Source organism: Tursiops truncatus, chromosome 8 (assembly GCF_011762595.2).
Source record: "Tursiops truncatus isolate mTurTru1 chromosome 8, mTurTru1.mat.Y, whole genome shotgun sequence".
Classification (NCBI taxonomy): domain Eukaryota; kingdom Metazoa; phylum Chordata; class Mammalia; order Artiodactyla; family Delphinidae; genus Tursiops; species Tursiops truncatus.
In genome coordinates this window covers 67,041,634-67,064,926 of record NC_047041.1, presented here as the reverse complement: position 1 = coordinate 67,064,926, position 23,293 = coordinate 67,041,634, and the positions used below count along the sequence as shown (strand labels likewise).

Here is a 23,293-nt window from a genome sequence, read left to right as displayed (position 1 = left end):
TGCCTCCCCAGGATACCCTCCAAGACTCGTAAGTAGGTCCAGCGTCGGCTTCTATGGAGTTACTGCTTTGTGCTGGGTCCCAGTGTACGTGAAACCTTGTGTGTGCCCTCCAAGAGTGGAGTCTGTGTTTCCCGTCCTGTGGGCCTCCTGCACTCAAGTCCTGCCTGGGCTTCAAAGCTAAATGCCTTGGGAATTCCTCCTCCTGATGCCAGACCCTTAGGCTGGGGAGCCTGATGTGGGGCTCAGGACTCTCACTCTTGTGGGAGAATCTCTGTGATATGATTATTTTCCAGTTTGTGGGTCGCCCATCCAGCAGGCATGGGATTTGATTATGTCATGAAAGTGCCCCTCCTGCTGTGGCTTCTAAAAGCATTTTAATTTGAACAGATTTCTTTGTGTAAGGCTTTATTGGGTGTTCTGGGGAATGGATAGATTTCCTTCCTACAAATTACTCAGTGTCTAGTGGAGGAAGATGCAGAGTGACAAAAACAAATGCCGAGAGGGTAGAGTTAAGGCAGAGTTTGAGGAGTGTGCAGAAAGTTCTCAGGTCCAGCAGAAGTGATACTTTATATTCCTCCTAGAAAATCTGAGGGAGCTTTGCTTCTTAATTAGAAGTGATGTTTTCGCTGGAGCTTGACAGATTGGTAGGCTTTGAGGTGGGAAGAGAGGAGAAGAGTGAGGTGTGGAATGGCTGGGGAAAAGCCTGGGCAGAAGCACAGAGCTGGCAGCATGCAGGGTGTATTCTGGGATTGGAACCTTAATCTAAAAGGATTTTAATGCAGTGGGGAAAAAATTACAGAGTAGACTGGGCTTGGGTTGTGGAGGGCTTTAACTATGACGGCCCTTCTGTATATAATGGGAACCTGCCAAGGTTTCTGAACAGGGAGTGCCCGAATTCAGTCTAGTGTAGTACGCATGATGGACAGGTATGGAGTTAAGGAGGGGTGGTTAGATGAGAGGTTATTGGAATTACGGAGTCTGTTCTCTTTCCATTTGTTCTGCTACTTTTGTCTAACCCCTCTGTCTCACACCCATGTTATTGCAGTAGTCTGTGAAGTAGTCTTTATTTCCACTTTGCCCCCACAAAGCCGTTCCTTCAGTAGTCAAAGGGATCTTTTTTAGACCATAAATTAAATGTTACACTGCTGCTTAAAATCTGTCATCATCTCAATGCACTTGGACTAACATCTGAATCCCTCCCCATAGTGTACAAGGAAACCTTCTGCAGGATGTGTCATCTTCCTGCCTCTCACATTCAAGCTGACTTGCTCTCTCACACCCTAGCACTGGCGGAGTATTTTCCAAGTCACTTGCTTCCCTTGACTGTTGCCATTAGCTGTTTCACCCTTTTGCTCCTGGCTTAGGTGCCACCTCAGGGAGCCCTCTTTGACCACCCCATTCTAATTCCACACTGCCCTGTATTTACTTCATGACACTTAGCCACCTGTGATTATTTTGTCTGTCTTGTCTGACCTGTACCTTAATATCATAAGCTCTGTGAGGGCAGAACTGTGTCTTTTGGGTTTACTGCTTTACCCACTTTGCCTGGCGTGTGCAGAAAACCATTTGATGAATGGATAAGGAGCGCAGGCAACCTTCTGGTGATAGAAATAAAATATATGGTGATTGTGGCAGTTACATACAGCGTTAGTCCAGAAGGCACTGGGGAATGGGGACTGGAGCATGAAAGAAGAGGCAGGGGGTAAAAATGCAGATTTGGAATTGATCTATTTTGAGCTAATAATTGAGGAGGTGGGAGTGGATTGAGATAGAAGGTGTGTTTGAGAGGTCCAGGGTAACACTTTTGGGGAGAATGAACACTTAGGAAATTAAAAGATGAAAAGGCAGGAAAAAGCCAAGAGAAGCAGCCCATAATTGGAAAGACCCAGGAGACTATTGTCAAGGAAGCTGAGGGGTGGTAAAGAGCTTTGAGTGCTGTGCAAGGACTGGGGGGTAAGGGGCAGCAGTGCAGGTTTAGAGGTTGCTGATGAGTTCGAGAGATTTGTTTTGGTCAGTCTGCTTGGGGGACCAGATCATAGTGGGTTGTGGTGTGATTGGAGGAAAAGGAAGTGGGGGAAGTAAGTTTGGGTTACTACTCATAGAAATTCTGTGGCAAAGTCAGAGGGTGATGGGGCAGTTGAATTGCTTGATAGGGTAGGATGTTAGAGGCATAAGAAGAAGAGCCAGTGCAGGGCACTCGGTCATAGACACGTAGGTATGCGAGTCTGGAAGCAGCTATTACTGTTTAGGTACAGAAGCATTTGAGAGATTCAGAAGCTTGTGGTTCGCAGGCTTTCTGACTGGTGTGGCGTCGTGCAGTGCCGCTCAGACTGAGGTAAAGGGCCCGTTTAAAAAATGTTTAACCTTCACCATCGTGGAATGATACAATTTCCTAATGTAATACAAAACATGAACTGTTAGAAAAATAATCATACTCTCGGATATTGTGGCAATATCAAATTACTATAAAAGTTTCTGAATGCTTTTAATTTCTGTCTCTCATTGTAGGATGATAACGAACAGTTTGTGGATGCTCCCAGGCTGCGGTCTCTCTTTCAGTAGCACTAATGTAGTAGGTGAGGGAGCAGGAGATCCAGGTGTTTTTCTTGAGTGGCCCACCTGAGTTCTTAGATGGGCTAGTGAGTTCCAGGTTAAGATCACCCAGTAGGAGTCACATGCTAACACTAGCAAAAAGTAGAGACTCTACTTTTATAAACTCCAAGTGGAGTAAACAAGTCAGTAGCCTTGAATAAGATGTTGGCCCCTTTCCCTTCTAATACTTAAAATTACTTGAAGTAAAAGAAAACTGTATAAACACATAACAGTTAAACTATGAGGATTATTACCTTGAATAGGAGTACTGTTAAAATACGAGAACTTTTACCAATCAGTTCTAAAGCCAGGAAGTAGTTAAAGCACACATTCTGAGTTTTATGAAGAATTCAGAGCAATATGAGAAAGTGATAATGATAGATAATGAATGCTATCTTCCGTTACGACATTACGTTGAGTGAAAAGTCTGGAATCGCGTTTTGCTCTGATGATGGCTGGGTAGAAGTACTGCATGTGTATTTTATTGGTCAGGACACTTAGAGTCATAAGTGATAGAAATGCAGCTCAAGCCAGCTTTAGCACAAAGTGGGCTTTCTCGGTTTATGAGGAAGCAGGGGACTGGCGGGGTAAAACACATTCAGTGAATGGTAACTGCCAGGTTACCATCAGAACTCACTCTCAGGATGGGAACTGGCTAATTGTGGAGGTGGGGGAGAGAAACCCTTCAGTGTAAGAAAGCTTGTGACCAAGCCTGAGGCCAGAAAAGGTAAAACAACAGTAGTGGTTTGAAGCCAGGCTACCCGTGCTTAACCGTTGTACAACTCCTTCCTCGGCCCGACAGAGCGTACTGACAGTATTTCTAAAGCAGGGATGCCATCATTTAAATTTGGCATTTTAGTACAGACCTTTTGCTCACAGATTTCAAAAGATTTAAATTGGAAAATTGTCTTCATGCTCACTAGCATTCAGCTGCTGTTTATAGTTTGTTACGGTATCTCACTCTTTTTCAAAAGGGACTATTTTCATTCATTCTCCCTGCTTTGGGCAATATGAAAACAAAATGAATTGTCTGTTATGAAAATTAATAGCACCAAAGAGTGCAATGTCTTGTCTTCCGTGACTCTGTGTTGTAATTAGAGATTAAACATTTATATTTAGTCTTATTTGGACAATACTGTCCATTTCTTTAGGATATAAATATTTAACTCGGGGGAAAAAGGACTGCACAGTCCTACTACAGTTTAATATTTAACTCCTTTAAACTGAAACATGGGCTGTTAGGTCACAGAAGTAATTTGACATTGCGAATTTTTGTCTTGCCGTTTTAGCCATGGACTTGACCTGGACTAAGTTTCTGGAGAATTGTTGTCATGTGAGAATGTGTACGTATCCTTACTTCCTGGACGAAGTACACAGACCTTGACTATGCCTAAAACACGTTTCATACACAAAGTTCAAATTAAAAAAAGCACAAAATTGTTTAAATTTTTTCAGTTCTGGGTCTGAAGAAGCCCAGGCTTTATTCTTATTTGCTACAACAGATTTCCTTCAAATCATGCATTGGCAAGGTGACAGGTGAGTGACCCCATGTGTGGTGGGGAATATATCGCTGAACTTATTTTCATCTTAAAAATGTGGATGTAAATTGGAGTCCAAGTGGTTTGGCATTGATAAAAAAAAATATACACAACAATTACAGTTCTTTATATGGCAATTTTAAACTGGGTGTCTTATGATCTGTTTACTATCTCAGGTATCTCAAGTCCAAACAAATTTCATTTTTGTAGTAAAAAGTCTTTATTTCCAAAATGATTGGTTAGCCGGAGAAACTATAAACCACCTAACACAAGACTTTGGTAAGAAAGATCTGATGTTTCTTAAAAATTCCCCCTTGCAAACAAAAAAAGAGTTAACACTTATGTAACAAGAAACTTGTTACCCATTCTCAGCCATTAACCAGGTGCCTGGTTTTAAGTCTCCAAAATTTGGATTAAAAATGGGACCAAATAAGAACATGAGATACTAGGGTGGCTTGTCCTTAGAGTTACTTAGGAATTGCCATTATATGGAACTTTGATGATTTTCATGGGTTGAGAGGAAGGATGCGTCTGGGTAGCTAAGAGTAGTGTTGCAAAAGCGAGCAGATTCTGTATCAGGACTTTTTTTTGTCCAAGTAGAACTTAAACGTCTTATTTCTTTAAATTTTGTGCTGCTTTGTGGGAGGAGAAAGCAGTTCACTTAAGGATTTAAAAAATAACGTTGGAAACAACTCAAACCTCCAGAGAGCTCAGGAATTGGTAAGAGTGGTCCCTCCAGAATGAGGGTGCAAAAGGCATATCCTTTGCTGACTGTGATTGAAATGGAAACAATTGTTAAAAAGACCCAACCTTCTGAACACTGAATTAGTTTAAAACTAAAACACAAAAGACAGACCCAATGAGTTTTTTATTGAACAGTCTCTCTTGTGTTAAAGAAAATAGTACAGATTCAAGGCTATAGCATATATATATGTTGTGTTTGGAATGTCCTGATGTGTTTAATGCAGAGTCTTAAAGTAGTGTATTCAAAGCAATGTATGCATCTCATCCATGGTACATATTTGGATTAAGCACGATAAAGGCGGCCTGCAACAGAAATGAAACGGTAATTTTAACAATGAATGAGTAACAACTGCTGATGGACGCAACTCGGTAAAATGACCTTTTACACTAATGCTTGATAGTCAGTCTCCCTGAATTTGGTGTGCTTATGAGTGCTCGGAAGGGGATGGAAAACCATGATCTTTCCCTATGGTTGTGTCAGAGGACCAGACCCCTGGTGTGGAGGGCTGACATAGGTTTGACTTCCCACCAGATTTTACGGCCAAGCTTGATTCTGCAACATTCCTTCCTCCCTAGATTTGTCGTCTTTCTTGGCCTCTGAAACACTTTTTCTAAGAAGCCCTCTCAAGTACAGAGAGAGTATTTCTGTTGAAGGACTGGCTTGGTGGGCTGCAGACAGATTTAACAAAATGTTTGCATAACTGAAAAAATGTTTTCTTGTTAAAAACCGGTTTGAGAACTTAAAAGTCTGTGTTGGAAGATTTTAAAAACTCAGGTTTGGGACTGCTATAGAGGCTAGTTTTGCTGCCTTGGCCTTGGTTCTAGTCAGGATCTAATATCAGAAGGTTCGTAAGGCTGGCTTCCTAAGAGAATTGTGTCCAAAAAAACCCCAAAAAGAAGGGAAAAATGATTTCTAGACTTAGTACCTTTTACCTCAGGTGTAAGAACTGGTTACCTTATGTTCAAATAAAGCAGCCATCATTTCTTTCCTCTGGGGCATCAAGAACCAATATTAGGGGTTGAGATACATACGCATTTCTCGGTGAAAGAAGAAAAGCCACCCACCATCAGTGCTTCTCTTCATGTCTGCCAGCTGTTTTCCCCAAGAACTGTTGATGACTGAGGAGACTCAACAACAGGCCCTAAAGTTCCACTAAATGAGAAGAGACGAGCAAACAATAGTTTCCTGCAAGAGGGAGCAGGCCAGACGAGAATGAGGGGAATCTGCACTCCACCTGACGGGGACTGTCTCCCCTATGCTGCGCCCCGGCACCAGGCACAGAGTCATCTGCAGACAGTTGCCTCTCCGTGTGCAGGAGGCCAGGGTCTCTTTCCTGCCACCCAGGTGGGTGCTCCAGAGGGACACGTTTCCATTCAGTACAGGTGGCTGACACTACTCGTGCTGGATGAGGGCTGGCTGAGGATGAGGGAGCACCCCCTCAGTCTGTGCCCACCAAGAAGTGTACAGAAGGATGTCCCTGGCATCCACAAGACTACTGGGCAGACCGCACTGCAGAAATGAAAACTAGTGTACACGATTTAAATTGCCTTAAACAAACAAGCAAACAAACAATCCAGCCATTGGTGCCTCTGAGGGGTCTAGAGTGCAGCCCTGGGAAACGTGTACCCTTGTTAACACGGGTGGACATGGCATGCTCTGATCTCCTTCTTGTCTTTGCAGCTGGTAAACTGGGAGCTTTTGAACCTTTTCTTGACAGTCATGTAGCGTTCCTGGATCCCGCCTCCACACAGCTTGGTGCATTCTGACCAGGCAGTCCATGGGCGCATCCTGCAGCCTGAAAGCATGAGAAGACCTGGTTAGGCCAGCAGACATGAGGAAAGAACAAGGAAGCTGAACTCTAGTAAACAGCTGTCAAACTTAGTTGGTTGTCTGGGCTTTTCTGCTCTTGTATGTAACGATTTGTTGAATTAAATAATGGCTAGAGTCCTTATTAGGGACTGTTAGCTTATACGTGACAGACTGCAGAAATTGGCCATAAATACTTTGCAGCTCTTCCCCATCGAGGGGCAGAGTCTGCTTCTCCACCTCTTGAATCTGGGCTTGGCTCTATGACTTGCTTTTGGCCAATGGGACATGAGCAAACATGGCTTGAAAAAAGTTGTCGGGAACCTTTCCACCACTATGTGAGCAAGCCTGGCTATCTGCTGGAGAGACCGAGTGGAGAGAGACTCCAGAAACACAGGTGAGGCCAATCTAGACCTTCCAGCCCCAGCTGAGCCACCACCTGACAGTAGCGACTTGTTTGTTTTGGGGTGGCTTGTTAATGCTGCAGCCACTCACGGAGCAGTTAACCACTCTCTCTTACGCTTTGCTCCCCCAGGTACTTAGCCTCTCAAGTACTAAGTTAACTCAGGTACAATTGATTATTTTTCCTGTGTAAATAGACATGACTTTCTCAAAGAAAACTTCCCTGACCCCAAGGTTAGATCTTTAAAAAAAAAAAAAAAACAGTGCTTCCATAGCACTCTATACATTACTCCATTGTAGATCCAATTAATTACATTTATGATTATCCAGTCAATACTACGCTGAGTTTTATGTCATACTGCCTGCCTGGAACATAGTTGGGCATAATGTTTGTTGACTGGCCAACTGACTGCCATGTGCAATAGACGACTTTTTTTTTTTTTTTTTTGCGGTACGCAGGCCTCTCACTGTTGTGGCCTCTCCCGTTGCGGAGCACAGGCTCCGGACGCGCAGGCTCAGCGGCCATGGCTCACGGGCCCAGCCGCTCCGCGGCATGTGGGATCTTCCTGGACCGGGGCACGAACCCGTGTCCCCCGCATCGGCAGGAGGACTCTCAACCACTGCGCCACCAGGGAAGCCCTAGACAACATTTTGATATGGGAACAGCTCCCTAGTGGAAAGATAGTGAACTTCAGGTAGCTCCGCATATCTGCACTTCTCTAGTCCTAGATGGAGCTGTAATGTCTTAAGGAAGAGAAGAGAAAAGAAAAAAAAAAGGGGTAATTTGAGCTGCACCTTTAAAAATAGAAACCCATTAACCTTCACTTATATGCGGCACCTTCCTTACCCACTCCAGGGAATCCAAAGACCATCAACTGGCCTGGACCCAAGACTGAGCGCGGATCTCCCCAGCTACCATTTCACCATTTTGCTGATGACGTTGCACTCTTGGCTTGGATCAGCTTATTCAGCAGTGAAGCTCTAGGTGGGATCTTTTTTTTTTTTTAAAGTCCTGGAACTCCTTCAGTTATGCAGGAGGAGGGGGACACACAATCTCTCTCCTGGGCTACAGAGAAAACTTAACCAGCCTCTGTGCCTCTGTTTTTGCCACCTCCAAACCACTCAGCACAGGCCTGTTAAAGTCACGCTGTTGCTTAAAACCTTCACCTACAGAATCAAGTCATCAGCAGGCCTTTCATGGTCTGGTCCCTACCCTACCTCTCCAGCTTGGTTTCCTGCCCCACCCCCACCCCCCACCCCGCCATACTCTGTGTTCCTTCTGCCTTCCACTTACTACTTGAACATATCTTGTTCTTTGGTATCTCAGTGCCATTGTAATGACTACTCCTGCTGCCTGGGATGCCCTTGTTTTACTGGCAAACTCCTACAAGTTCTTCCAGACCCACTCTGCTTTGACATCTCCCTGAACGCCAGCCTCACACTTGGCAGTACCTGGAAACTGGTCCCCATCGGACTCCTCCCTCAGCTGCTCACTCCTCCGGCTCTCTCGGGCCTCCCTCCAGCGCAGCTTCTGGATGGATGGATTTCGGAGGCATTTCCGGATGCGGCACTTTTTCCGCTGCACAGTCTCCGGGCAGGGTGCACCTCCAAACTGAGGCTCCATTTGGATCATGCGGGTTCGAATCATGTGGCCTTTCCCACATGACTTGTTACATTCCGACCATTGGGACCACTCGGTGAGCTCACAGTCAATGGCTGGCAAGACACAGATGGGCGTGAGTATATCTCATGTCTGAAACAAGATATGGTCACTTATACTCTCCTTTGAACATCTCAACTAAAGCCTATGGGAAATGCAAAGCAGGTGCTGTTACCCCATTTTACAGAAGAAGAAACTGAGGCTCCAAGAGGCAGACTGACTTTATCCAGCCCACACGGTTGGTAAGCAGTAGATGCAGGATTGGTAAGCAGTAGATGCAGATCAAAACCCACATGCTATGCCCTCTTTATGATTTGAGGAGGCTTTTGGGGGGACCTTGAAGATTAGTTCAAAGCCTCTTGCCTTGCTCTCTAAGCTTCTAGAATATTGTCAAATTAGCCTCAAGTGGCACAGACTAGCTTCCCACAGCCAAGGACCCTGATTTTCTGAGGGAAGGCACAGTTCACTGGTGCCATTTTCCAGAGCTGCCCCCGTGGACTAATACTAAGGACATTGTGACTTCTGCAGTAAGACCCAGGCAGTGTTTCTTGTTCTCGATATCATCCTGGGTCTTATATATGGCAGTCTGCAAAAACCACAGGAGTCAGAAATAGGAAATTCAGTAGAGAAGAGGGGCAGTAGCAAGTGGTGTCATGGTTTATCATGGTAAGAGATCCAGCAGAGTCTTCTCATTAAGCCAGCATCTCACAAATGTGGACGAAAGATAACCCATTAGAGTGATTCTCAGGATGCTTCCTAGGGAGGCAAATGATTTTCAAACTCTGCTTCCCTTGCAAAGTGAGGGCCCGGCTGGATGGATCTAGGAAAAACTCATTTTGTTCATGGTCTTAGGCCTTTTCTCCCTGTGGGAGCTCAGGCAGCTTTCCCATCTGCAGCATGGGGATAATGTTATTTTTCTCATTAGGTTGTGAGAATTAAGTAATGCTCTCAGCCCAGTTTCTGGCCCACAGTAAGTGTTCCATAAATGTTCTTTTTCTTCTCCCTTCATTCACTGGACCCTGTGGATATAGAGTTTTGTTTAAGTCAGTAACAGTGTCTCAGAACATTCTGGAGCCCCAGCTCTGGTGAGCTGTGTTGAACACGGGGTAGATCTTAGTAAAAGCCCAAGGCTTTGTTTAGTTTGATGGTCTGGGTCATCTCCACACATGACTTTGGCTAAAACAGCTCAGGAACTGTAATATGTAACATTGGTGGAGGTCTGCACTTCCCAAGTCCAGTGCTCGGCACTTTGTACCAATTATGTGGTTTAATTCCCAGAGCAACCTAGGAAGTTTTTCTCACTGTTTTACAGATGAGGGACAGGGATGCTAAGTAGTGTGCTGAAGTTTATGCAGCCAGTAAGGGACAGAGCTAGGACCTGTCCCCAGGCATGCAGCCTGAGTAAGGGGAGGAAGCACAGAAGGCTGCAAGTGCATTTCAGAGAAAGCCCGAAAACAGATCTTAGCAAGTGTGTCTGACTTTCCACCACCTGAAAGGGAAGCTCTCATGGAAGACTAGCCAGAAAAATGGGCTCTCTCCTTGGAAATTAGTCCCCAGATAATAAACTCACCCTCATCTCCTCTCAAATCTCTGTGAGATTTGAGAGGAGATGAGGGTGGGCATGGAGCTTTTGAGCTTGTTGACTTGCTGGCCTGTCTTCTTATCAAGGCTGCAGAGGTGCAGGAGTCACTGGTTTAAAGTCTACCCTTTGGTCATGGGTAAATAAACTGGTCACAGGGAGGAGGAATAGAATTAAAAAGCTTGGAAAACCCCACGGGCCAGACAAGCCTCTAACTTGGAGGGGTGGAGAACTATGAAATACATTTTATCGAGCCTGTACTGTTTTCCATCTAAGCCTCCTGTTTTGACTTCACAGCCATTTACAATTTGGGTGTTTTGTAGATGGTTAGTGGGATCCCCTTTTACTACTGAGAAGATTGAGAGTTTAAATAACTTTGCTAACACAGAGATGCAGGGCCCAGCAAACAGTCATAACTGTACGAGCTAGCACAGGGCTGGTTAGCAGGAGGAGAGGAGGGGAGAGGTGGCTTCCAGAAGCTCCAGGACTTACGGCACTCGGGCAGCATGCACTTTTCCACTTGCTCCAGCGCCTCATTACAGTCCCCAAGTTCGGCTAGAGACTTGAGCATCCGCTGGCGGGTCCGCATGCCCTTCCCACAGGTCACGCTGCAGTCGCTCCACTCGGACCACGGGGACAGCAAGCAGGGGATGGTGTCTAGACCAAGAGCCAGGTTTGCCACTGAGAACAGGCTCCCTTTGCTTTCTTTGATCTGGTGCCCTGTATCCTTTGTCCCCCACTCAAGCCCCTTGAGTAAAGTGAAATTGACCAATGGGTTCGGATAACCGAAGTGACCCCCCCCCCCCCCCCCCCCGGAACCAGGAGTGGCTCCACAGGCCACTAACTGCTGCTCTTGTCACTCTCCTGCATCTCCTCTGATCCAGCTGGTGCTCATGCTGTGGCATCAGATGTGGCTCAGTAATAGGAATACAAGTCCCACCTGAAACACCCGTGAGGGTCTGAGTAGGATCTCACTAGAGACAGAAACCTCCCACGTGCCCCAAGAACCATGCACTAAAAGATAGGCTCAATGATGTGTTTTTGGACACTTTGGTGCTGAAATCGCTAGAATGTGTATGTACTTGGCTATGTGTGTACATCTGTGTAGTGATGTGTGGGCCTGTGTGCATCTGTGCATAGAGGAGGGGTTGTAATGCTTTATGAGGCCACAGGCAAGTCCCCACATAGAACAAGAATGAGGGGGTCTGTGATGACTTGAGGAATGCACAACCTGCCTACATGTATTCCCCCCCCTCCAAAAAAAAGATACTATGGGGCCCTATAAAACACAGCTACAGGTGAATTCTATCCAGAGGCCACCAGTTTGCCACCCCAGCATTGCTCAGAATGCCTCTCAAAGGAGGCCACTCTCTGGGTCTGGATGATGTCCTCACACCTATAGCTCTCGCTCCTAGAAGTGCCCTGCAAGGATGGGGGGGGGGGGTCCATATTTGCTCTTGCACCTGCCCAGCCTTGACAGTGGTAAGGGCTCCCGTGGTCCTCTGTCCCCTCTCCCACGCCCACTCACGGCACTCGGGCATCATGCACTTCTCTGCCTGAGACGTCTCTGCCTTGCACATGGAGCCGTCCGCCGGGCTCATCTTGACCATGCGGTGCCGCTTCTTCATGCCCATCCCGCAGGTGGCGCTGCACTCGTCCCACTCGCCCCACTCGGTCACCAGGCAGCTGCTGGGAGCTGGGAAGTCCGGCGGTGTTTAGCGTCACCTTGGCAGCCTCGGGAGCCCCGCGCCCGCCCCTCCCGCCCGGCCCCCCACTCACAGCACTCCTCGTTGACCGTGCACTTCTCCGTCTCCTCAGTGGGCAGCGTGCACACGGAGCCATCCTCCGGGAACTGCTTCACGTACCTCTCCCGGGACCGCATGCCAGTGCCGCAGGAGATGCTGCAGGGCGACCAGGTGATCCACTCGGACATGGTGCAGGTGGAGCCGTCTGCAACACAGGAGCAGATACTGCAGACCGGGCGCCACGACGCCGGGATCCGCACGACCAACGGAACCCCCCCAAAGGCGGGCGTCAAGAAGGCCAGCTGGCATTCAGGGGCAGTTAGGCAGTTGAGGATGGAAGTCGACATAAAAGGCACACATCTTTAAACTAGGAATTGTTCTTTAAAGGAAGTGCTTTTTTCCAGGTGCACGGAGCACTCGTGATTACTCCTTGTCTCATGATGACACATTTGAAAGATGGTTGGATGGATAGGAGTGTGTGTGTATGTGTGTTTGCCTGTTCTAAAGAAGAAGAGGGAAATGAAGTCATCCATCCACCCATCCATTTACTCACGTCAGTAACTCTTTACTGACTGCTTAGTGGTATGTACTGAGGTTGAAGAGATGTGTAAGGTACGGATTTTGATCTACTCCAGAACGAGAGATGGGCACGTAAACTGCAAAACAGACATAAGCCCAGTGGATTGGAATGGGGATGCTCCTTGGAGTTCTGGGTGAGATTTCACAGAAGAGGGCACATCTGAGTGCACTTTTGTTGGGTAGAGAATATCTGTATTTAAGGTGAAGGGAACAGCTCCTGCAATAACCTGTACTGAGTGTATTGTGTGTGGCACTGGGAGATGAGGCTAGAAAGGACTGAAGTCAGAGTGTGAAGCCTCCTGCACATGTCTGCAGGCTGTCACGTGCACATGGGTGATGCCTACACATTGTTATTGAACCTATGGACAGTGTTGCTAGACAGTGCTTGCTGGCAGTGCAGTGATAAAGATGGCTGGAACCCACATTAGACACAGGGAAATTCTGACACGTCCTACAATGTGGATGAACCTGAGGACATTATGCTGAGTGAAATAAGCCAGTCACAAAAAGACAAATACTGTATGATTCCACTTATATGAGATACCTAGAATGGTCAGTTCTTAGAAAGTAGAACGGTGGTTGCTAGGGGTTGGGGGAATGGAGAGTTAGTGGTTAATGGGTCTACAGTTTGTTTTGCGAGATGAAAGGAGTTCTGGAGATAGAGGGTGGTGATAGTTGCGTGTGTGTGTGTGTGTGTGTGTGTACACAATACCACTGAACTGTACAATTAAAACTAGTTAAGTTGGTAAACTTGATGCTGTGTACCACCAAAACTACACCACCAGGCAGAGCCCAACATGTTTCAGAATTGTCATTACCTCCTGGGAGCCACCTGAACTCCACCCCTGTAGAGGGGATGGTTAAAGATCTCATTTCCCACTGCAGGCCACAGACAGCCCACCCATCTGCCTCCCCTCAACCCCAAGAAAGAGAAAGCCTCCAGCGTTGTCAGTCCTGTCACAACTTCCTGCCTGCCTGTTCGTAGGAATGGCCTGTGCATGCAGGGTTCACTCCTTTCTGAAGTGCCTTATCATGGGCACAAACAGCAATAAACCACTGTGGAGTGCAGCCAGGAGAGGTATTTAAGACTGTGCCCCAGGAAGAGCCAGAGAGTCAAGGACCTGCAGTGGTGGTGAGCTTTCTTCAGGTATCCTCAGCTTGGAAATGGTTTTCTTCCTGCCATAAACCAGCCCAGCCTATACATCCCTTCCTATTGCCTTGTTACACCTCTGAGACAGTTAAGATCAGAGCACAGAGTATAGATCTGTTCAGTCAGAGAGAGGAAGTGTACCCTGGGAAGTAGGCAGCTGGCCTTTGCACAGCAATCAGAGTAGTGCCATGCTGAAGCCTGAGCCATCATGACATGGGTGGTTCAAGCTTATAGTTCAAGCCTGACCTTTGACCAGTTACAGAATTGCTGCAGTCAGTCCAAAGGTCCTGACGCAAGGAACTGAGGGCTCTGACCCAGGCTGAGCTAGGACATGCACGGGGGTCCATGAATGACACAGAATTAGGGCAATGATTTAGATTCAATCTTGGCCAAGCTGTTCACCTGCTTCTTAAAAAGAGGTTGAAGTTAAGGCCCAGAAGCAGGCAGCTTGCTATCTGTTGTTTGTCATAAGTAAGATGTGTGCTAGCTCTTCGGTAACTTGTGTCTATTTTCTTCCATGGCTGGGGGGTATGGGGGGGGGTCAGTTAAACTCAAGAATTCTTTTGATGTCGTAAGACATGTCTGTGTTCACAGCCCTCAAGATACTGTTGGACATGGGAGTCTGCCCTTGGTGGTTCCCACTGACAAATACAGTCAGGGTCCTAGTGCCCCACTGGGGGGGTGCTACCTGACCAGGTATGAGAGGCTGGCACGGCCAGGCAGGACCCTCCCTTCCTGAGCCTGGGTGTCTCGTCACCTTCATCGCTGCAGCCCGGGCCCGTGCAGGGCTGGAAGTCCTGGGTGTCGGGACAGGGGACACTGAGGTCCAGCTGCGCCTTCAGCATGCGCTGCCGCATCCTCTTGCCTTTGTCGCAGGTGGAAGAGCTGCAGGCGGACCACGGGGACCAGTTGGAGTAGATGCAGGTTTCGGGGGTGTCATCTGGAAAGAGTATGTGACATGGTTTTCCTGGGAGCCTGTGGAAGCTGTGACTGGCCCTCTCTCCCCAGACGAGCTCACGCGGGGACAAGAAAATCCCCACTGTCTGCCCAGCCTCCGGGAGCCTGGGTGCTCCGGGGATGCAAGCAGCCATTCACTTGCCTTCCAAAATTATAGTTTGGGCATTCCAGTAATAAAAATCTAAGTAACTTAATAATAAGGAAAGATTCTCTTACTGTCCCTTCCCCTCAACACATGAACACAAACGATGGCAGACATCGTTTCCACACAGGTGTAGGCAAATCACAGGCAATTTGGGGGAAACACAGGTTTTTTCGTGTGGTGTTGCTCATCTTCCCAGTGAGCCAGACGGTGTCATGATGAGAATAAGGGTGGCCATCGTTCACTGAGCACTTATCATGTGGCAGCATCATTCTAAGAACCGTATTTGCCTTATCCCATTAGCTCCTTACCACAGCTCTCTACAAGGCGGGTTCTTCTATTGTCCCCATTTTACAGTTGAGGAAACTGGTAGAAAGGTGGGCCTCTTGCCCAGGGCCACAGGAGGAGAGCCCAGCTTGTCTGGCTCCAGACCCTATGAGAGAACTTGAGCTGAAGCCAGGGCTCTGCCACTGCCTCCTGACTGTAGGGTCTGGGCTCACTTTCCTTGCTGGGGAAGTGGATGGACCCACTCCTGCCTCACAGGATAGTGTGAGAATCAAAGCAGAGAGTCATCTGCTGCAAATGCCATTTGCCTGATACTAGTGTCATACCTTCACCAATTCCCTTAGACTTTGTGCCTAGCCTTGGCCTTGTTTTGAATTATATTTCAAGCAGAAATCCGCAAAGAAGGGGTTACCAAATCAAAGGATATATTTGTGGCTTTTAAAACATGTTAGCAAATTGCTTTCCCAAAAGGTAGTTTATGTTTAGTTCCCAATTTATGTTGCCACCTGCAACAAAGGAAGATGACTCACCTTCATCTTTCTCTTCTGGAGCCAGGTCTGCTACAATATCGTCAACATTGTCAGGTACAATATTGCACTGTTCCCCCTGCAAAAGGAATTTTACTTGGAGGGCTCACATTAAAGAACGGAATGTGTGGGGGAAAGATGAAAGAGGATATAAAACCAAATGCCCACCCTGTATACAAATCCTAGGCCATGGCGGAGTTCTGGCTCACTTTTACAACCTGACCGGTAAAAGAAATGGCAGTAAAGCCACAACTTCCCACTTCCTGACCCATGACAGACATTAGCAATTGATTATGGCATTCATGATGAAGCCCAGTTACCTAGAGCAAATCATTTGGTTGAGCGTCAAACTGTACCACCATGTTCATTTTGCTCATTTATATCTTATGAATAATTTGCATTCTAGAAACTCTGGTAGGCCCAGGAATTCCACATCCTGAATATGCCAGGGACCGCATGATTCAAGAGCTGAAAGGGGTCTGGTCTCCTGATGGGAAGGGTCTGTGCCAGGGTGAGCTCTAACCCAGTACCTTCCGAGCGATTCTCTCAATGACAACTCTGGCTACTTGAGTGATGGACCCGCCCTCTGGATCGTAAAAAGGACTCTGAGGATGGTCCAGGCTGGTCAGGGGTCGGATTTTCTCCTGGGGAATTGTGGGCTTGTTGGGTGACTGCAGTGGAGAAAACACAGATACAGAGAGTGGGAAATAAAACTGGTTAAAAACCACAAAGATTTGATATATGATCAGAACAAAAACCTTGAAAGGAATTTAACAAGTATAACTGCTATTTATATTTACAGAATTTTATTCATGCCATGTGTTGTGCATGAACATTTGTAGATCTATACTTTCAAATTCTCCCATGTACACAGTAGGATTATGCCCAGATGAAGATGCCGAGTTTTAGAGAGCCATTTCCAGCTAGGAAATTGCTGAACCAGGTTGGTCTGAATCCAGAGTTCTTCCCACTAGACCAGGAGTTGGCAAACTTGTCTGAGGAGGGTCAGATGGTAAATATTTTAGTCTTTGTGGGCCAACTGTGTCTGTTGCAACGACTCAACTCAGTTGTAGTGAGAAAGCAGCCCCAGACAACATGCGGTCGAATACGTGAGGCTGGGTTAGAAAACTCCAGGTTGCCCCCAAACCATAGTTTACCAACGTCTGTTCTAGAATGTTCTACCACTGGTTTTCTGATGATTCCAGATTTCGATGCAGTTGCTGTGCCGACCATATCTGGAAAATATTGATATTCACAGGAGACTCCAAACTTCTTAGCCTGGCCATCCGGAAACCTTCGGAATCTGGCCCAGCTTAACACACGTCAACTTCCTGCAGTTCCCCATTCTCTCTCTCTCTTTTTGCCTCCATGCCTTTTGCCTGCTGTTCCTTAATGCTTATCTCTGAACTGCTCTTCAGCAGAGTCCCTTCCTGTACTCTCCTGACCAGCTGCATGGACACTTCCCGGAGCCCGAGTCACACAGCATGTGAGTATGTGATGATGGGACCGTGCTGGGCTCCCCTACCAGACTGTGAGTTCATCTGGTACAGAGCCTGGGCCAGACTCACCTCCATGGCCAGGGCATCCAGAACAGGGCCAGACAAGGAGCAGACGCTCGGGAAGGTTTGTCACTCACCACTCCAGGCGCACACGTACCTCATAGGTCACCCCACTGTCAGTGCCAGCGTCCCAGGGAATCAGGTCCTGCACCACTTTCTGGACCCAGCCGCACTCTTTGGTGCACAGATCCTCTGCGGACAGGCCCACGTTCCAGTCGGGACTGGGGCCCATCATGGTCAGGAAGGACATTAAGTGGCGTGTCCTGTCCACTGAAAATTCAGCCGAGGGTGCTGCTCTCCTGGAAACCAAATACAGAGACCTTTACCTTTGGGGCCCTGGGGGTGCATGCTCTGAGGGACATTTGGCCAGACGATGGCTAAAGGATGAGAGGGAGAGAAAGAAGGGGGATTCTCCCACTCGTCTCTGCCTTTGGCTATTACTGGTTTCTCTCTCCAAGCCCATCCATTGGCCACATGTGGAAACCATATGCTACCACACTATCCTTTTTTTTTGTGGTACGCGGGCCTCCCACTGTTGTGGCCTCTCCCGTTGCGGAGCACAGGCTCCGGACGCGCAGGCTCAGCGGCTATGGCCCACGGGCCCAGCCGCTCCACGGCGTGTAGGATCTTCCCGGACCGGGGCACGAACCCGTGTCCCCTGCATCGGCAGGCGGACTCTCAACCACCGCGCCACCAGGGAAGCCCACGCTATCCATTTTTAATGTGTCTTCAGCACTTACTGTTATTTTGTGTTTTCTTATTTATTTGTTTAGCTGTTTACTGACTCTCATTTCTCACTGGAGCGTAAGCTCTGGGAAAGCAGGGGTTCTGTTTGCCTTCTTCACGGCTTTATTTCCAGTGCCTGGCACATCGTAGATGCTAAGCCAATGTTTTTGAATAAGCGAATGAACAAATACTACGGGCTACCTGTGCGCCCAGCCGTATCGGAAGTGACAAAACTGCTTAATGATGCCCCAAGCCTTTCCTTATACATTTTCCCAGATGCCTCAGAGCAGACCTGGGGTAAGGATTATTGACTCCAATTTATGGATGAGGACACTGAGGCTCAGAAGGGTTATGTGATGTAACTTGTCTAGAGTCACAAAGTGAAGTGGCAGAACGGAGACCACAACCGAAGTCAATCTTAAATTCAAGGTCCAAGTTCTTTTCGTCAGCAGTTTCTAAGTCCCCGCCACCCCCAGCCCCACGTCACTCTCTAGAGCAACACTGTGCCATCAGAGGGATTATCTGCCCAGCCTGCTGCCTCCTGTGCCCCCAGAGGCTGCTCAGAGCAACGCCCCGCCCTGGCAGCAGAGCTCACCCATCGCCTCACAGCTGGTTCCTTGGCCGTTTCCTCCAGTAGGCGAGCAGGGACCCAGCTGTAGAGCCAGACACCTTTGGCTGACGGCCCCCAAGCTGTGAGAGGCAGTTCTTCAACCTCTGTGTCCTCGTGTTGCTAAGACAAGGTCCTAGGAGTGGCCAGAGCTGTATGGGATCAGCGGCGGCAGCCCACTGAGAGGCGTGGTGGGAGAGCTACAGTCAGCCACACCTGGTGGCATACCTGCGTTATTTTATTTTCTCTTCATGATACTCCTGTGGGGGTTAGAATTATCATCTCATTTTGTAAAGAAGAAAGGAAAGCGTATAGAAGTTAATAAACTTTGAGACGCAGCTGGTGAGGCTGAGGCATGAAGACGGCTCTGCCTGACTCTCCGCCCAGGCTGCCCATCATGGGGAATCCTTAGCTGGGGACCAACGCGTCTGTTCAGTCCGGTTGGCAGTTGTTTGGGAGTCTCTGTGCCTGTCTGTTGGAACCAGCTGCTTCCGGCTGCCCTCATCTGTCCCCAGAAAGCGATGACTCCAGGCTTGCTTGGGCCCTGTGGAACTGGGCCCCTTGGGCAGGCCGGATGGGATCGGGCAACAAGCAGAGAAGGCGGGAAGCCTGGGTGTGCACCATCCCATACCACCTCTTAGAGCTGCGTATCCTTGGACAAATGACTAAACCTTTCTGTGCCTCAGTATCCAAATCTACAGAATGGGGATCCCCATAACTCCTACCCCAAAGGGTTACTGTTAGCATTTAATGACAGAACTCGCATCCAGTACTTAGCTCAGTGTCTGGCACCTGACCAATTATTCTACAGTAAGTCTCCTACATATGAACCTTTAAGTTGCGAACTTTCAAAGATGCGAATGTGCATTCCATTAGCGTCAAGTGTGAGTGAAACTGCAGCTCGCCCTCCGTCTCCTATTGCTGACGATCCTTCAGCTCTGCCATCTCCCACCCCTTCTCCCTCCTCCAGGCAGTAACTCTCCTTGCCAGGCAGTAACTCTCCTTACCTGTTCACTCGATGCCAGTCCCTGTATGCCAGCTGTTGTACTGTACTACTGTACTTTTCAAGGTACTGTACTATAAGATTAAAAATGTTTTCTTTATTTTTTTGTTTTTTATGTATTATTTGTCTGAAAACTATTATAAACCTATTACAGTACAGTACTGTATAGCCGATTGTGTTAGTTGGGTACCTAGGCTAACTTTGTTGGACTTATGAACAAACTGGACTTTAGAACACAGGAACGGAACTCATTCGTATGTAGGGGACTTACTGTATTACTGTTACTGAGTAAAGCAGCACTGAAGGGTCATATGGAGATCAGAAAAGAGAGGCAAGGGGAGGGAGGCCTTCCTGAAAGCACTTCTCACTTCAGCCTGATGCCAGTGTAGGTTCTGGAACCTGAGTGGAGGAAGAGCCCGGCCTGAACCTGGCTTTGGCATCAGGACCCACGTGCACGTGCATCTGCTGGGAAGGCTCTCCTTCAGTAGCCTTCGAAGTGTGGTCCTTGGACCAGAAACATCGGCGTCCTCTGGGAACTTGTTGGAAATGCAAATTATTGAGCCTCACCCCAGATTTACTTACAGACTGGGGGTAGGACCCAGCATTTTGTTTTAATAATCCCTCCAGGTGATTCTAATATGCCTCATATTTGAGAATCACTGGTCTACTCATCTTCCAAGCCTCAGGTCATGAGTCACCTCATCCAGGAGCCTTTCTGATCCCCTGCACTGAGACCACTGCCTTTGGTCTGTATTTCCACACACTCTGTGTAGGTCTCTGAGCTGTACCCTTCGATTGTAATCTCTTCGTCACTGTTTGGTCTCCCCCACTAGACTAGGAGCCCTTTGAGGGCAAAAACCTGTTTCACAGCCATATCCCAATACCAGGTTTCCAGTGGGCCAGCTGAACAAGTAGATGTAGGATGACTTGAGCTCCACTACTTACTAGATCTTGGGCAAGTAACTCTCACTCATCCTCTTCCAGTCTCAATTTCTTCATCTGACATTACCCTCCTGCCGTGTTGCTGTGAGGCTCAGATGATATGTTAGGAGGCCTTTATAAACTGCTAAAGTCCCACACTTACATAGTCTGCTATTTAGTTAGGTACAAATTGGGGGATTTCATTTCCTTTTCCCATGCATGCAGTTTCTGGCATGTAGGTCATTGCTTTTAGCAGCTTCTTTAAAGACCTGGCTTCTACAACAATTGCAGTCTGGGGAGCTGCAGCATTGCTCACCTAGGGATTAACAGGACACCGTCTGGGGTCTGCCTTCCAGTAACTGCCTGGCAGAGAGCACGGGCGTGTGGGCAGAGCGGGGCTGCTTGGCTCTGGACCCCTTGGGAGTCCAGCAGTGCCTTGGAGGAAGGCTTCTCTTCCGTTGCCATAGAGACCAACCACTACACCTGTTACCTGCCCGTCTCCCTGAGCATATGGTTGTGGGTCTGGTGGTCTTTCATATCCTGTACCCCATGGATGAAGCTATTCATCATGACAACCTAAGAGGACTAAACCAGCTCTAACAGCTGGAGAAACGAAACCAACCCCCATCCAACACACCACCCTGCTACTCTGCCCAGCTGAAGGATGTAACCATCTGAGAACCTCCTGTGTTTTACAAGGCTAACACAAATCATTTTCTGCTAATGCATTTTGGCCAAATCTGTAACCTGAGTGAGGTTATCCCCCAGACCTTGGTAAGTGTTTCAAGGGGTAGAAAATTTGGGGCAGCTGATCCCTGCACAAAACGCCTGACCTTAGGTTGGGTGATATGGTAAATTTGGCTGTAAAAGCCTGGGAACGATTTTATAACATGTTCAGTTACGTGCTGCTCTTCTCATACCCTTGACTGGAAAATTCATCCTCAGGCCCCCCAGCTTCAGGGGAGGAAATGTTTCCTGCCCTCACCTCTAATTGCTTAGGACCCCTGGTGTACCTTCCCAGAGCATGTTGAACTCACTCTTTCCTTGGAGTTCCTTGTTTAATTTCCATCTTCCCTGTTAGTTTCCAAAAGAACAGGGACCATTTTTGTCCTGTTTACAGCTATATCCCGGTGCCTGGCTTAGAATTTGGCATGCTTTAGATTCTCAAGTATTTGTTGAAATAAATGAGTTAATCTAGGAAATGAATATGGAGCTCTTAACACTTCCTTTGGCCTTCAGACCTAATTTTAAAATTACCTCAAAGTATTTATTACTTCTATAATAAAAATGCTATTTAAAATAATGAAATGGATAAGAATATATGTGAGTTTTCTTTAGGAAATGCTAGCTATGACTGGAATTCTTTAATTTGTCCAAACCATAATAAAAATTCTTATTCATGCCTTTCTTATATGCCATGTCTTCCCATATAAAGCATTTTATTAATTTGATCTTATTTTTCTATCTCGGATTTAAATTTTTATCACTTTTCTGGCAAAGAGAATTGATCTGGCCATACCATATAACAATATACTATAACGTATGATAATGAAAATGGTGTAATATCCAGGATAAGATAGAAATAAAGATCAGTGGCACAGGCTGAAGATTCCAGAAACCTTAGATAAGGACTCATACAAAATTGAGGGGGAGAGGAAAGATCATGCAACAAGTGGGGTTGGGCTAACTTAATTGCAGTTTAAAAAAATACGGTATTCACACGTAATATCACACACACACACACACACACACACACATCCCCCCAAACAGCAAAAACTCAGAGTTAAGTAAAAAACAACCAGATCATAGGGAAAAAAAGTCAAGTTTTTGATCTGTTAGAGAAACGTTAATTTTCTCAGCTTTGAAACAATAAAAGCAATCACAAAAGTCATTGAATTATATACCAACTAAAAACATCTGCATAATGGAAACAACAGTGTTGAATTAGAAAGGAAAAATGACATGTTAGCAAAAATGTATCCCTCTAGTTTGACTGACAAATGTTAATATCTATAGTATGTACAGAGCTAGTCCAAATCTGTAAAAAAAAAAAAAAACAACAACAAAAACCACCACAATCCCAATAGGTAAAGGAAAGTTATGAACAGACAATTCATACCAGAAAAATGAAAACCAAATGAAGACACAGAGATATCTTGTGCCTTTTTCCATTCAGAGAGGCAGCGTGATGTGGGAGAGAACAAAGGGGACTGGAAGAGACAGCTGGATTTGAGCCCTGGTTCAGTCACTTATTAGCTATGTGACAGCAGCTTTGACCTCGTCTCCCTTTACAATTACTAATCTGCAAAATGGGAGCATCCTCAGACCCACCCCAGGGCTTTTAGTGAGGAAATGGCTTATCATCGTGACTGGCACCATAAAAGGAGTTGGTAAATGTTGATTTCCTTCTCACTCCGCTTTTCTAAACAAAGCTTTCAAAACACGACGAAAGAAAAGAGGCAATAAAGGATTTTTATGGTCCTTCTAGAGACTTACTATACCATTCTAAGTTACAGATCCATATCTGTGAGACTCAGGTCACTCATATGCTGAGTTCTGTCCCTCTTGTTCGTTTCAAATCATCCTCAATAAAGAGCTTTCAAAGTTGCAGAAACTCAATCTCGACACTAGGCGGTGCTAGAGCCATTCACTAGGCTGAAGTCTGTGTGGCTGGAGGAAGGTTTCCGAGAGGTCTCCACCTTGGACAACTCTGTTTATAACCTGGAGGCATCTAGGGCTCCGAGTCCATCTGGCCTGTTAGACTTCTGCG

At 46.9% G+C, this 23,293-nt stretch overlaps 1 protein-coding gene across 2 annotated transcripts in view; it reads right to left on the bottom strand.

Annotated features, from left to right (window-relative positions):
• Positions 1–4,979: 4,979 nt before the first annotated feature.
• The window catches only part of SPON1 (spondin 1), a 273,983-nt gene continuing 255,669 nt past the window's right edge, over positions 4,980–23,293 (bottom strand). The window contains exons 8-16 of one of the 2 annotated variants that reach the window (XM_019948110.3): positions 17,364–17,565; positions 16,238–16,378; positions 15,711–15,786; positions 14,554–14,736; positions 12,102–12,272; positions 11,851–12,018; positions 10,815–10,979; positions 8,536–8,799; positions 4,980–6,670 (exon numbers count right to left, since the gene is read on the bottom strand). In XM_019948110.3, the coding sequence (XP_019803669.1) occupies positions 6,507–6,670; positions 8,536–8,799; positions 10,815–10,979; positions 11,851–12,018; positions 12,102–12,272; positions 14,554–14,736; positions 15,711–15,786; positions 16,238–16,378; positions 17,364–17,565 (1,534 nt within the window). In that variant the 3' untranslated portion in view covers positions 4,980–6,506. Of the gene's footprint in view, positions 6,671–8,535; positions 8,800–10,814; positions 10,980–11,129; positions 12,019–12,101; positions 12,273–14,553; positions 14,737–15,710; positions 15,787–16,237; positions 16,379–17,363; positions 17,566–23,293 lie in introns of those variants that run through there. The other variant, XM_073808641.1, reaches the window with a different exon arrangement.